This window comes from Phyllobates terribilis, unplaced genomic scaffold (assembly GCF_046119375.1).
Source record: "Phyllobates terribilis strain yellow unplaced genomic scaffold, ASM4611937v1 Scaffold_7__3_contigs__length_470593459, whole genome shotgun sequence".
NCBI lineage: Eukaryota > Metazoa > Chordata > Amphibia > Anura > Dendrobatidae > Phyllobates > Phyllobates terribilis.
Genome location: NW_027362767.1, coordinates 294,448,996 through 294,464,083, shown reverse-complemented (window position 1 = coordinate 294,464,083; position 15,088 = coordinate 294,448,996). Strand labels below are relative to the sequence as shown.

At 40.9% G+C, this 15,088-nt stretch overlaps 1 protein-coding gene across 2 annotated transcripts in view; it reads left to right on the top strand.

Annotated features, from left to right (window-relative positions):
- Positions 1-14,877, top strand: part of FGF16 (fibroblast growth factor 16) — a 51,681-nt gene extending 36,804 nt beyond the window's left edge. For both annotated transcript variants that reach the window (XM_073637892.1, XM_073637891.1), the window contains exons 3-4: positions 4,657-4,760; positions 13,141-14,877. In XM_073637892.1, coding sequence (XP_073493993.1) covers positions 4,657-4,760; positions 13,141-13,404 — 368 coding nt within the window. In that variant the 3' untranslated portion in view covers positions 13,405-14,877. The remainder of the gene's footprint in view (positions 1-4,656; positions 4,761-13,140) is intronic.
- The last annotated feature ends 211 nt before the right edge of the window (positions 14,878-15,088 follow it).

The window sequence follows — 15,088 nt, the reverse complement described above, 5'->3', positions numbered from 1 at the left end:
GTGTGCATAGACTGCTATTGTTCTCGACAGCACAGGTCCTGTTTACACAGGATGATGCGCCACAGAGAACAATCATCGGTTGCGCAGCTTAAAAGAACATTTCATCTGACGAACGAGCATTTTTGTTCATTCATCGGGCGTTTAGCAACCTGTTTATCCTGCTTGAGAATCGGGAAACGAGCATTCGTAGGAATAATCAATCATGACAATCATATAGTGTAAATGGACATAAAGACATACAAGAAAATTAAGATACAAGCATGTTTACACCATTTGACTTGTGGCATTAATGACAGTTGATCAGTGTCACGGAAATATTTAAAAATCTTGAAAAAATTTTCTCCCCCCTGTCATAGATATAGATCTCTCACCCCTCCCTTATCCCCCGTTTGTCATAGGAGAGCTGACAGTCCAGCATCTGTCTCTCTGCAAATTATCACCTACAGTAGAAGTGACTTGTAAAGCTACAACCTAATTAAAATGCGAGGGTCTTTCTCCCTGGCGGAAACAGTGGGTGATTAGACACAGGCTGGCGATCAATTTACACATAACTGTTGCAGCTTGATTCCCGAGACGTCAAAGAGAGTTTAATAAAAGTCTCCAGGCCCTTTGGAGCCAAAATGAAATATGGAATAACTAAAGTTCCATACATCCGATAATGATGGGACCCATATTTTTAGTGGCAGGGTCAGCCAAGGAGCAATATACTTATTTTTCCATAGCCATAATCCCATCCAGGGGGCTGTGGCGCAAAAGTAACAAAATAGCAGAGCACAGTTATGCCATGCATGGACTCTATGGAAAGGCAAATTCATAATGGAAAAAATGGCATTGCTTGCAAGCTTCTGCGAGCAACAAGGGATAAGTTATCGCAGAAGTTAGCGTTTTTAATAAAAATGTGCAGGCTGGAGACCAGCCCCGTGATGTCAGCACAGGGGGTGTGGACAGGTCTCTCCCTTCAGCATAAAATAGTTTGCTGAGGTTGGAGCAGTACTCTTTACAGGGAGCATATGTATCATAAGCTAGAGGTCATGTTCCGCTGTAATGTCTCCTCTGTAAAATCTTGTATATTTTTCTTAAACACTGCCTCCCTTTTGGATTAAATATAAAATTTAATAGTTCTGTTTCTTTTGTCCTGTAATCGTTCCCTCCCCCGAAGCCATACGCTACTAGAACAAAAGGCGTCCGGCCAGGCCTGTATTAGATTTCAAACTCGGCCAGTGGTGGCAGCGAATAATATTAATAATCGGGCTATCGTGAAGCTGATAGTGACCGTAAACACATATTCCATGTGTTGGAATCCAGAGCTGTGACGCTATACGCTCACTGGTCGCTCGCTGAAACCTACGTAGAGAATAGTGGGGACTGTGTGCTCGTGGATCCCTGATGAAATCCGTGACCGAGTGATGACAACAGTGAGATATTGCGTGATCTCCTCGGTGTCGTCGCTGTGGGAATACCTGACAATCAGATACTTGTTTCTGTATGGGCAGTCATTTACTCGCCTGTTTAGACCAGAAAATAGCATTTCCTACAGTACAGACCAAAAGTTTGGACACACCTTCTCATTTAAAGATTTTTCTGTATTTTCATGACTATGAAAATTGTACATGCACACTGAAGGCATCAAAACTATGAATTAACACATGTGGAATTATATACTTAACAAAAAAGTGTGAAGCAACTGAAAATATGTCTTATATTCTAGGTTCTTCAGAGTAGCCCCCTTTTGATTTGATGACTGCTTTGCACACTCTTGGCATTCTCTTGATGAGCTTCAAGAGGTAGTCACCGGAAATGGTTTTCACTTCACAGGTGTGCCCTGTTAGGTTTAATAAGTGGGATTTCTTGCCTTATAAATGGGGTTGGGACCATCAGTTATGTTGTGCAGAAGTCTGGTGGATACACAGCTGATAGTCCTACTGAATAGACTGTTAGCTGCTTTTTTCTTGCCATAATACAAATTCTAAGTAAAGAAAAATGAGTGGCCATCATTACTTTAAGAAATGAAGGTCAGTCAGGGCGAAAAGTTGGGAAAACTTTGAAAGTGTCCCCAAGTGCAGTTGCAAAAACCATCAAGCGCTACAAAGAAACTGGCTCCCATGAGGACCGCCCCAGGAAAGGAAGACCAAGAGTCCCCTCTGCTTCTGAGGATAAGTTTATCCGAGTCACCAGCCTCAGAAATTGCAGGTTAACAGCAGCTCAGATTAGAGACCAGGTCAATGCCACACAGAGTTCTAGCAGCAGACACATCTCTTCAACAACTGTTAAGAAGAGACTTTGTGCAGCAGGCCTTCATGATAAAATAGCTGCTAGGAAACCACTGCTAAGGACAGGCAACAAGCAGAAGAGACTTGTTTGGGCTAAAGAACACAAGGAATAGACATTAGACCAGTGGAAATCTGTGCTTTGGTCTGATGAGTCCAAATTTGAGATCTTTGGTTCCAACACCGTGTCTTTGTGCGACGCAGAAAAGGTGAACGGATGGACTCTACATGCCTGGTTCCCACCGTGAAGCATGGAGGAGGAGGTGTGATGGTGTGGGGGTGCTTTGCTGGTGACACTGTTGGGGATTTATTCGAAATTGAAGGCATACTGAACCAGCATGGCTACCACAGCATCTTGCAGCGGCATGCTATTCCATCGGGTTTGCGTTTACTTGGACCATCATTTATTTTTCAACAGGACATTGACCCCAAACACACCTCCAGGCTGTGTAAGGGCTATTTGACCAAGGAGGAGAGTGATGGGGTGCTACGCCAGATGACCTGGCCTCCACAGTCACCAGACCTGAACCCAATCGAGATGGTTTGGGGTGAGCTGGACTGCAGAGTGAAGGCAAAAGGGCCAACAAGTGCTAAGCATCTCTGGGAACTCCTTCAAGATTGTTGGAAGACCATTTCCGGTGACTACCTCTTGAAGCTCATCAAGAGAATGCCAAGAGTGTGCAAAGCAGTCATCAAAGCAAAAGGTGGCTACTTTGAAGAACCTAGAATATAAGACATATTTTCAGTTGTTTCACACTTTTTTGTTAAGCATATAATTCATAGTTTTGATGCCTTCAGTGTGAATGTACAATTTTCATAGTCATGAAAATACAGAAAAATCTTTAAATGAGGTGTGTCCAAACTTTTGGTCTGTACTGTATGTGCACTATATGATCAGTTATAGATGATTCTGTGCGCGTAGGTTGCCAGTGTTCTCAGCAGCACTTGTCCTATTTACAGAGGACAAAATGTTGTCTAGAACGATGATTTTGAGGTCACCAGACGAATCATAATTTTGCTCATTCTTTGGGTGATTGGCAGCTAAATTATCCTGCCTGATTATTGGGAAACATGTGTTCCTAGGACAGACTTCTTCACAATAATCGGCCAGTGTAAAGTCAGCTTAACTAAAAGGGGCTAAAGCATAAGGCAGGAAGTCTGGTCATGAGGTGAGAGTCTGGGCCTATTACAGGTACCCCTGACTCCAGGAGTAGGACAAATATGACTCCAAGACAACAAAAGGCCTTGTATACTAACCAGAAGTAGTATGAGATTCCTGCATACTGAGGGAGTATTAAAATGTACCCACTAAATAAAATTTTTAGTAAATACTAATTTAGTAAAGCAAACACACATACATTTAAAGATAAGAAGAGGCTTTATAATGAATGAGTGCAATAGGGTCTTATCCAGGCTGAAAGGTTGATGAATTAAGGTAAAACCGCTCACCTGTAGCCTGGAATCCAGATGCAACAACTTCAATAGTTTTACCAGAATAAAGTAACCGGATTGGAAGTGTTTCTGCGCTCTCTGGAGTCACGAAACAAGTATTGGTAAATAAAATTGTAGGTTTATTGACGACGTGTTTCAGAGTCTGACTCCTTCTTCAGGACCACCATACAAAATAGCAAGGTAATACCGATATCCATGGTTTAAATACATAAAATTTTCAAAAAAGGGCGCCAAGAGCAAAGGGAGGAGTATGTACAGTCACCTGTCAAAACACCGCGTATGAAGTTGTACAATTGCATGTATTTTTTGGTAAAATAACAGGAGGACATACATATATTTAATTGTGCTGAATGACATAATAAAAATAAAGGATTATAATAAAGTGAATATTCAAAAAAATTGTCTGCATGATGTGATGCTAGTGAATAGTGAAGGAGAAAACAGAAAAAAGAAAAGCACAAAGTGACTTGCTACGTGTGAGGCTATATCCCAATCTGATTCATCAGTGTGTCAATGAATTATGCAGAGTAATGCGAAAAATACTAAGCGTACTAAAAAATGGCCTCCCCATCAGAGGGATATATTAATGTGCATCAATGCAATAAAGGATAAATATGTTATTAATAATTAATTTAAACCATGCTTATTTTTTATTAAAATAATTAAAATAAATTAATGTAATCTATATTTGTGCATCAATGCAATAAAGGATACATATATTATGAATAATTAATTTAAACCATGCTTATTTTTTTTATTAAAATAATTAAAATAAATTAATGTAATCTATATTTTATTCAATTGTTCAATAAAAAATTATTAAATTAAAATCAATTATTTAAATGAATGGTTTTCTGAGCTTTGAGATATAAGAAGAGGCTTCATAATGAATAATAATGCTAAGGATCCCTCATACTTGCTCTTGTTTTCACCTTAGGAATCTTGGAGTTCATCAGCTTGGCTGTTGGTCTTGTCAGTATTCGTGGTGTGGACTCTGGACTGTATTTGGGCATGAATGAGAGAGGAGAGCTGTATGGGTCGGTAAGTTTAAAAACTTTATAAACGCTATCCTACAATTTAATTACTGTATAAGCAATAAAAATAAAGGCGAAACATTGCAGCTGTAAATGAAATGTATATGAAATGTGGCACTAGAGATCCATATTAGAATGAAGCTTTTTCCACTTTTTTTTTTTTTTTCATTTTGAATAAAAAAATTGAAACCGTATAAGGAACCTGAGAAAATTCACTCTCCATGAGAACGTTTTTGCAATAGTTGAATGTTGGCATTTTAATGTAGATGATGACATGTACAGACATATTGGAACAGTTCAGTTGAAAGGTAGACCTTGTAAGCAAAGTCCCTAGATCAGAACATGGGAACATTTCTGTCCTTGATATACAAAAAGGCCCTGATTCATCAAGACCAGTGTTTCCCAAACTCCATTCCTTATGGCCCCCCCGGTCATGTTTTCAGGAATTCCTTAGCATTGGAAGTATCATCAAAGCATCAGGAATTCTCTCACCTGTTCAATACTATGAAAATCCTGAAAACATGACCAATCGGAGGCCGTGAGGACTCGAGTTTGGGAAACACTGATCAAGACCGACAATTTTCTTGCCGGTCTTGATGATGTGGTGTGGTGGAGCCAGACACTCCTAATTCATGAAGAGGTGCTTGCCTCTTCATAAATCTGGAACATTTGACCAGGGGTGTGCATCTCCATGCACCACACCAGAAGTCTCACATTTCTGACACAGGGAACACCACAGCTCAACATGAATTAGATGATCTATGGTGTCACGACCCTCCCCTACCTATCCTCCTGCCATGACCCCATCCCACCCCAACTCTGCACATTTTGGAGGAGCTGGGATAAACTGCCATTTAAAAATGCTTTTTCAAAGCTTTCACGCAGCTTATTCAGGCTTAAACGCTTGGTTGAATCAAGACTAATGTCTCAAGATGGATTTTTTTACATTATGAGAAATGTGTAGATTACATGGTGCAGTGGGTATGGCAAAGAGTTGACTATACCATTCATATGACCATCAGGATCAGACTGTATATACTATAATACAAAAAATTGTAGACACTAAATTATTTGTGTAGTCACATTCGGAGACAAAGTAAAGCTTTTTTTTTTACCTTGGGAAATGGTTCAATTTGCTGCTCCAAACCTTTTTCTAAATACCCTGACACCCAGACATGCCCCCTACCCTAAGAGCGTCCATGACCCCCTTATATTTGGTTGTTTATTCCATTTGTCATTTATACAGTTTACCGTATATACTCGAGTATAAGCCGAGGCACCGAATTTTACCACAAAAAAACTGGGAAAATTCATTGACTCGAGTATAAGCCTAGAGTGGGAAATGCAGCAGCTACTGGTAAATATCCCCATACTGGTATGCATGGCCCCCTCATCCAGAATCCTGATATGCATGGCCCCCCTCATTTGCCAATCCTGGTATGCATGGCCCCCCTATCCTGATATGCACAGCCCCCCTCATCACATGAAAAAATAAACACTTCTACTCACCTTCCCTCCCTCTGCTCCAGCACTGCGTCTTATTCTGCCACCAGCTCACCTCAGCATCTGAGCAGCGCATGATGTCACTGCCATGCACCCTCAGACGCTGAGGTAAGCTGCAGGGATATTCACTCCTCTCCACGCCGGGACTATGGGAGTGGAGAGGAGTGCATATTCATTTTCTTTAATAGCGCAGACTGTAAGTCGCAGCCACGGCTACTGAAGCGGCTATACGATCCTATGTGCCCGCTACTAAAGAGAATGAATATTCACTCTTTTCCACACCCATGGAAGTGGGGAGGAGTGAATATGCATACTCTCTAATAGCGGGCACACAGGATTGCTTAGCCGGTGCAGGAGCCGGCGGCTGTGACTGACAGTGTGCGCTATTAAAGAAAATGAATATTCACTCCTCTCCAAGCACATAGTCCCGGCGTGGAGAGGAGTGAATATCCCCACAGCTCACCTCAGTGTCTGAGTCGTCATGCACTGCTCAGATGCTGAGGTGAGCTGCTGGCAGAACAGGACGCAGCGCTGGAGCAGAGGGGAGGAAGGTGAGTAGAAACGTTTATTTTTATTATAAGGAGAATGAATATTCACTCCTCCACACTCCCATGGGCATGGAGAAGAGTGAATATTCATCTTCTTTAGCAGCGAGCACACGTGGTAGCTGCAGCAGCCGGCTACTGCCTGTGCCCCACTCCTCCACTGCTGCTCCCACCCCACCCCCCACCATCCACAGCCGGAATGTAAGTATATACTCAAGTATAAGCCGAGGGGGGCTTTTTCATCATAAAAAATGGGCTGAAAAAGTTGGCTTATACACGAGTATATACGGTATCTTATATTGTGTTTTCGATAATGTACATGGGTAAGTATGTAAGTTGCTAATTATGATAGTAAAACGAGATAAATATCCTTTTGTTGATGACATGTTGGAAACCATAGTAAAGTCGTACTAAGCAAGGGCAGGCAATGGTTGCAGCCTGAATAGACATGTTGCCTACATGTTACTCATCGTGACTCAGAGAAACCCGATTTATCCTGTTGATAAACTGTGCCATGCAGTGATCCCAAACATTATTATAAGGCTAGAATCACAAGGATGAATAGCATCTGATGCGATATGTTAATGAACCTCGGCTCCTGCTCTGCTACGAGCGTCAGCCGAGTGTCAGTGCTCCGTGCTCCGATCCTCTCGCATACGAGAATCACATCACCGCTGCGGAGGGGACGGAGAAAGTAATTTCTCCTCTGCATAGATCTGACTGCACTGGGATGGCATTCAAGTGCAGTCCGATGTTTCATACGCACCCATAGACTTGTATGGATGCGTGTGAACTGAGTCTCGCTGCCAAATCGGCATGAGAAAATAATCGTTGATCTGCACTGCCCCATAGTATAACATTGGGCCAAGTGCTATCCGATAAAACATCACATAGCACTCGGCCGTGTTACACGCCAGTGTGACCTCAGTCCAACTATTAAAGTCCTTTAAGTGTGGGGCAGATGGACAAATAGGAAGTGCAGAGATTATGCACCGTAACACTATGTCCCTTGTGCTAGATTATAGTACAGCCTCACCCAGTTTGCACTTCATCAAGCTGTGTTGACTTGCGATAATCACATTTTTTAATTTGAATATATCTTGATCACTTACTCTGATAAAACACCAGTAATTGGGTTACGGAGTGAAACCCCACCTCTTGTGTGCCCAAGGGCCTAAGAATGTGCATTTTTAGGCATTGGGAAATTGGATCAGGGTTGCCTTGTTGTGCAGCTGGTTAAATACATACCCTCGTATTAACCCCTGCAGAGCCATCCAGATAAAGTAATCCTATAATAAAACATGACTAGTAAAAGTGAAATTGGAGATTTTCAATGTGATGTTTAATTCCACTTTAGGTTGCTACAAACATTTATAAAATATGTTACATAAATTGTTCCAAACAGAAACAACATGTTTGTTCATATTAGCATTAATTAATAGGAGTCAGTATGCCATTCTCCCTGGGAGCGAAATGTTTCTGGATTATGTAACCTCTGCAGAGCGCACAGAAACAGCGCCCCTAGTGGCCATCAGCAAAGCATTCTAAAATATTCATAGTTCTAAAAAGAAGTGAGGTCTATGACTGTTAGTGTTTCAGTGCTCAATCCATCCTTATACACTTATGTTAGAGCTATATTTTTAATAGTATGAACTCATTTTGGAAACCACATATGACACCTTTTAAGATATACACGTTGACCATCACTATTTAACAGTAAATCCTACCAGTGATTCTGTGAACGTGGCAGACTTTGTATTGCATTGTTACAGTCACTGTATATGGGCTGCATTCTGTCATTTTTATATGGACCGATGGCTTCTAGTTGTTGCCAAAAAATATTTACCGTAACTAAATTAACCAAGTTATACATTTTCTGCTGCCCTGGAAAAATAAGTATCATGTACTGTACATAGCAGATCTGTCCAATGTGGATCTCCAGAGCATGTGCCCATGAGGTTGGACACAAACGCAATGTGTACCTAGTCCTACCTCTAGAACCACTATCCTGGGAACGCTGTCCCAACTGGCATCCTCTCTGAACTGAGGGGTAGCTGAATATAGCAAGGCGATCATTCACTGCCACCTCTGTATTAAAGAAGCACTCCCATGTATAGATTTTTTTTCATTAAGTGTGTGTATGCGGAGTCAGCCATTGGAGAAATATGTCATACTTGGATCGGTTAGTGGCAGAAGAGGACGGCCAGAATCCACTGGATTGATACCATCAAGTGCAAGAAGCAAAGCGGGATAGAACAACCTTGCGAACAATGATCGATAGAATGACTGAGAGTCGTACTCGACTGAGCGGATGAGAGTGGGTGTATGTATGTATGTATGTATGTATGTATGTATGTATGTGTGTGTGTATATGTAATGTAGTGTGAGTGTATTAATATACTCATCTTCCGCTGTTCTTTCCAGTGTCCAGCGCTGTTCTTCTCAGTGACGTCACCGCTCTGTGTTACCTGGAAGTGACTTTTGAGGCTCATGCACATGACCGTGGTCCTAGTGTGATCCAACAAAACATCGGATCACACTCAGACCAGTGTTAGTCTATGGGGCAGTGAACATGTCTGATTTGTTCCTGTCGGAGGAAAAAATCGCTGCATGCCTAAGTTTGAGCCGATATTCATATCACACTCAGCCATGCAAGTCAATGAGTGCGTGGGAAATATCGGACTGCACTCGGATTTCCACGGACTGACACAATGGAGAAGATGGGGGGGGGGGGTTTCTCCATCTTCTCATCCGAGAGAATCTGGTCACACAATGCTCACACTCTGATCAGAGTGTCATTTGCATAATCAGCCCGACTCTCTCGATTGAATCTATGGCCGTCTGCACCTGCCCATACACTGTAAGCCTATGTAGTATCAGAACAAAGCTCAATAGTTTTATATTGTAAAAGAGATTTCCTTCTCACGTATTTAGCATAGTGAGCTGGCTTGTCACAATTGAGGTGACGTCACACAGAAGAGCTGAAGAAGGGCGCTGGACATCGGAAAGAGCAGCTTGGACTGGCCAGCAGGAGAGCAGGAGAATCCTCCGGTGGGCCCCTGTGTAGGAGGGGGCCACCACCCTCTTATATGAGCAGTACTTGGCACAATATACTTGAATCACTATGTACAGACAACATCTTATTCATGTAACAATCTACCCAGTTCATTGTTATACAAATTTGTGATTGAGGATAATGTCACATTTGCATGTAGCTGAATTGGGCCCCTGGAGTTGGTTTCTGGTGGGCCCTTGGCACCCCAGTCTGACACTGGGTGAGTGAGTATATTAATGCACTACATTACATGCACATATTTTATTCATTAAATGTATGTCTATGTAATGGGAGTACTTCTTTAACCACGGCTGAAACAAGGGAATCTGGTACATGTGCTTTATTATGAAACCATTCTCAGTTGTATACAGTCGTTATTTGGCACATACTGAAGTCTATGGACCTATGCTATTCTAATTCTGAGAAATAACAATTTTATTCTTTCTACAGGATTTGATTCCGCGTTCCATTAGATTTCGTATTACAGAGCTAGTCTCCTCTAGAAGCATAGGAAGGCCCTATACAACAGTACCCCTCCAAATACCTACAGCTCCATAGTAGAGAATTACCGAAACTGTCAATGTGCCATGCTGATGTCCGTAATAGCAATATAGAACAATTATTGATGTGAATGTACTCAGCCCTGTCGTCCAGCTAATACCATGTAGTCAGAGGCGCAGTCACCTGATGGCGGCTATGGATGTACGTAGACTCCTTATAGATGAAATAACCCACATCCGGCAGACTCGGAGACTTGGAGCTTCTGCTTCACATCCTGAAACCCGTGTTCTGGAATTTTATAGTTCAGTGCAATGGTAATTCCCGGCCCTTAGACTTTCTACATTACCTTCATTGAACTCAGTGTTTTGCTAAACTACTGTTCAGAAAATAATTATTTTTGGCACAAAAGGGTAATTTAATGGGGCCCATACAAGTTCACAACCTGAGCACCTATTTTCAGCACCTCCTGCCAAATAAGTCATTATATTTCACCTTCCAGCTTTTTTTCCTGCCAGATTAATACAGAAAAACAGAATATATATAAAAAATCCCCTTTTCAGACCGGCATTTGGCCGTAGATATTAAGTTTGTATTATATGTTGCTGCTTTTTTTTTCTGTAAGAAGAAGGTAGATTTTTCTCCTGCGAACTCTCGCTTTTCACAAACGTATATACATATGGTAGTCATTTCATGATTAAAAATGTGTTTCTACAATAGCCTGCTCTCTTCCCTCTGCGGATTTGAGCTGGCCCTGCGATGTGTCACTTGCAAGCCAGCTTCTTTTATGTCAAAGCTGTAAAATTCATGTTGAAAACATATATTGTCTGTGCCAAGGCATAAGGGAACAATCTTCAAAAAATCTATGTACAGGTGGAGATTTTCCTATTAAAATGATCAAAGACACAATTAGCAACGCTAAAAGAAAAACATTCTTGGCCCAAAGGAAAAAGTCAAGGAATTTTTTTTTTCTTCCCAGAAACCCAGCTGGGTGAATGCTAGGAAAAAAAATCATAGATAATTAACCCCTACCCGCCAGCATCTTGTACTGGGAAGGTATGCTAGCCAGTATGGGGAAGATAACGAGGACAAAAGGACTCTAGATTGTTGCTGTGTATAAACGGCGGTGTTTCTGTGTCTTCAGTCCTAGGCCAGCAGGAGGATCAGTCTGGCTGTTAAAGCTGCTGGAAATCCATCAAGGGTCCCTAAGGCTATGTGGCCCCAAATAGCTTGTAAAAAAAAAAAAACATAAGGAAAGTAGCATTTCTTCCATCTGAAGTCACGCTAAACCATTAATCACATCTGTCTTTCCCATAGATTAAGATGTATTTAAACACTCAATGACTGAGCTAATTATATATGTTATTTTATATTTGTAGCAACAAAGGCCAGTCCAGGTTCTAGTAAAAGTAAAAGCAGAGAATAGCAGACTGCGGCTATACAAACACTCGCACCAGATTCAGTAGGAACTTTCCAATTGATGTATTTATTGAATACTCTTTGTAGAACCAGCTATGTATTGCAGACTGATTATTTTAAGGCATGGTGACTTGTGTTTTAACACATACTAGAATATCTTGAGTTTCTCAAATAGTAATTCCATAATATATGGTTATTATTAGTATTCTGGGCACTCTGGTGACACGGACAAGTCTGGAGACTACTATAAAGAGGACCTCTCATTGGGTCAAAAGTGGCCAGTTTTTTGCTCTTATTTTATTCCCACTGCTCCCATGAGAAGTCTGCTTTTTTCGTCTTGAAAATCCGCCAAACAGTTCCAGAGATATGGACATTTTTATTCAGCGCTAACTTTTATGGGCGGCGCTCACAGAATTCTTTGGGGGCATGCCTTAGGCTACTCAGCATTATTAACAATGAGCAATGACCCTATGGTAGAGTTTATATAATTGGCATTAAATAAAAAGGCTGATATCTCTGAAACCATATGGTGGATTTTAAAAGAAGATAAAAGTAGAATACTCAGGGGAGTAGCGGAAATAAAATAAGAGCAAAAACTGACCACTTTTGACCTGGTGATAGGTCCTCTTTAAATCATATGATTAACCATTGCCCTATTCAGCTGCCTATGATCTACACTTAGGGCAGTAGCCCCTGACATTTCTTACCATGAGAGCCACGTATAGCTCTGGGAAAGGGTCGCAAGACACATTCAGTGTCCTCCACACCCCACTCTCAGCAGTACTGAGACCCAGTACCTGGTATAATGACAGACAAAGCTTCCCCACATTAAGCACACCGTGATCTTGTGCCCCTTCCCTTATAGGTAGGAATCGGATACTTTCATCCAATGGTGCCCATTTTACCCCCTTACTCATGCTTGCCGCACTGTTGCTTCAAGCACAACTATATCTGGCAGTATCATTCGATTCCCACCACCCAGTGTTTGAGCATCCTAATCTGCTCTTATGTTCGCGGTTACTCAGAAAAGTCACCATCTGGAGACCTGCCTTACATAGCTGTTTGCTAGACCTGGTGCTAATGCATTAAACAGGTAGACAGCCGCGAGCCACACATCATTGACCTACGAGCCACACTTCATTGGCCTACGAGCTACCTATGGCTCCCGAGCCGTAGGTTTGGGAACACTGCCTTATGTTAATACTACACCAGTGCATATCCCTGTTTTTTCATTACCTTGATAAGTATTGGACTATTGTGTCTTCTTTACAATCACATTCTATATGATAGTGTATTTTGCATCTTTACTATACCAGATGTGTTTCATTTGAGCCTCACCATTGTTGTTTTTTCTTCTTGCTTGACAGAAAAAGCTGAACAGGGAATGTGTTTTTCGAGAGCAGTTTGAAGAAAATTGGTACAACACATACGCATCCACCTTGTATAAGCACGTGGATTCCGAGAGACCAGAAAGGCAAGAGAGACCGTATTATGTGGCCCTAAATAAAGATGGGTCTCCAAGAGATGGATATAGGACTAAACGACACCAGAAGTTCACACATTTCCTCCCAAGACCTGTGGAACCTTCTAAAATACCAGTCATGTACAGAGACCTTTTTCACTATAGGTGATGTTCCGCTACCTGCTGATTCCAATGTACATACCTGGGACTCTTACAGTGGCTGGAGTGCTGTTTAAAATGCTACTTGACCAGAAGGCACAATTCTTTTAAACTGTTGTGAGAGGACCTGTTTAAGAGGTTTGCTGTCTAGGAGAAAGGGTGATGGCCGTCACAATATAGACCACTTTTCCTTTTTATATAAAAGAGATACTTACTTTTGTAAATATAGATAAGACAATAGGTACTTTGTACCATTCTCTACCACAAACGTATACCACTGGTTACCAGTCTCTGGAACCCAATATTCATAAGCATTCCTGACATTGGTTGAGTTAAAGCCTTCAGTAGATGAAAGGCCTGCAATAATGGCTCTTTATGGTCATTTTGATACTGAAGACTTTAGCTTGAGAGTAATGGTACTGTGCTTGAATGTATGAGAGCATTTATCTTTCTAAGGGGATCATATATTTGTTCCTTTTTTTTTTAAATGAGACAAAAATTCCTAAAAGGGGATTCTTTTTGGAATCTCGTGAAACAAGATATATTGGTGCTGTGGGCAAACAATTAAACTGCCGTGTGGCTTTTTATGAATTATTTAACCAAACATCAACTCATGTTAGAAATTCACATGTACAAAAAAAAAAAAAATTCTAAACGACTGTGAACTATCACTGAAATCTTCCACAAGCCTTAGCACATGACTAGAAGCTGTAGGGAGCTGATAGGGAATGACACAAATGACATGCACACGTTACAATAGACTTGTGTGTAATATTCTGAAGGTTGAGAAATGGTATTAACCACTCTAGCGGCTCAAACCAGCTTCATAAAATGATCCCTCAGACACAAGCATAGATCGAGGTGGAGCAAACAGGATGATTGGAAGTCCAACCCAAGTATGCTCCATCTTCTCGTGTGCCTTATATAACCATAAATCACCGCCCCACTAACATTTTACACACCTATAAGGATGTGATATAGGCAACTAAGGCCACTTACTGTTAAACATGTTGTGTATTGGAACATTGGACGCATATATCAACTTCTGTGACCAACATGGATAGATGATGAACACAACCATTGCCACCCTATAGCAGAAGATCTGAAAACTAATTCAAGAAAGAATTTCATCACCAATCTGTACCTGATGGCGACCTGTAAAACATTTGGTCAATGCTCTTAAGAAGATACAAATCTGTGGAAACCCCCCTCCCCTGAATTCACAGTGCTCCTGTTTTCAAGGAACGTTATATAGATGCAAGTATAGATACTGTGCATAAGGATGAAAACTATTTATGAAATGTATATGATATTTATTTTATATATTTATTTATTTCAAATAATTTTATTTTTAATGAGAGATGCCTATGACCAGATTTTTCATCAGGAGGAGAAAACGAAATCCTACTGACGCATAAAAAAAATAAGAATAATTTGGAGTCTTTAAGAGCTTATTGGCAATAAAATTGTCTTTATATTGTAACTTGTTTTGTTTTTCATGGGGTTAGTTGGGGAAAAAAAATATTTTATTACTACAGTGTACTTAAATGCTTTCCCAAAAAATATTGTAGTCTAGCACTTGGGGATTAAAATCACTTTATTCACATCTTCATAAAAACTTCATATTGGCAATCATGACCGCATGTGATTAGACTTAAATGGTCAGTGTACTTTCAGAAAACTGCATCTTATAA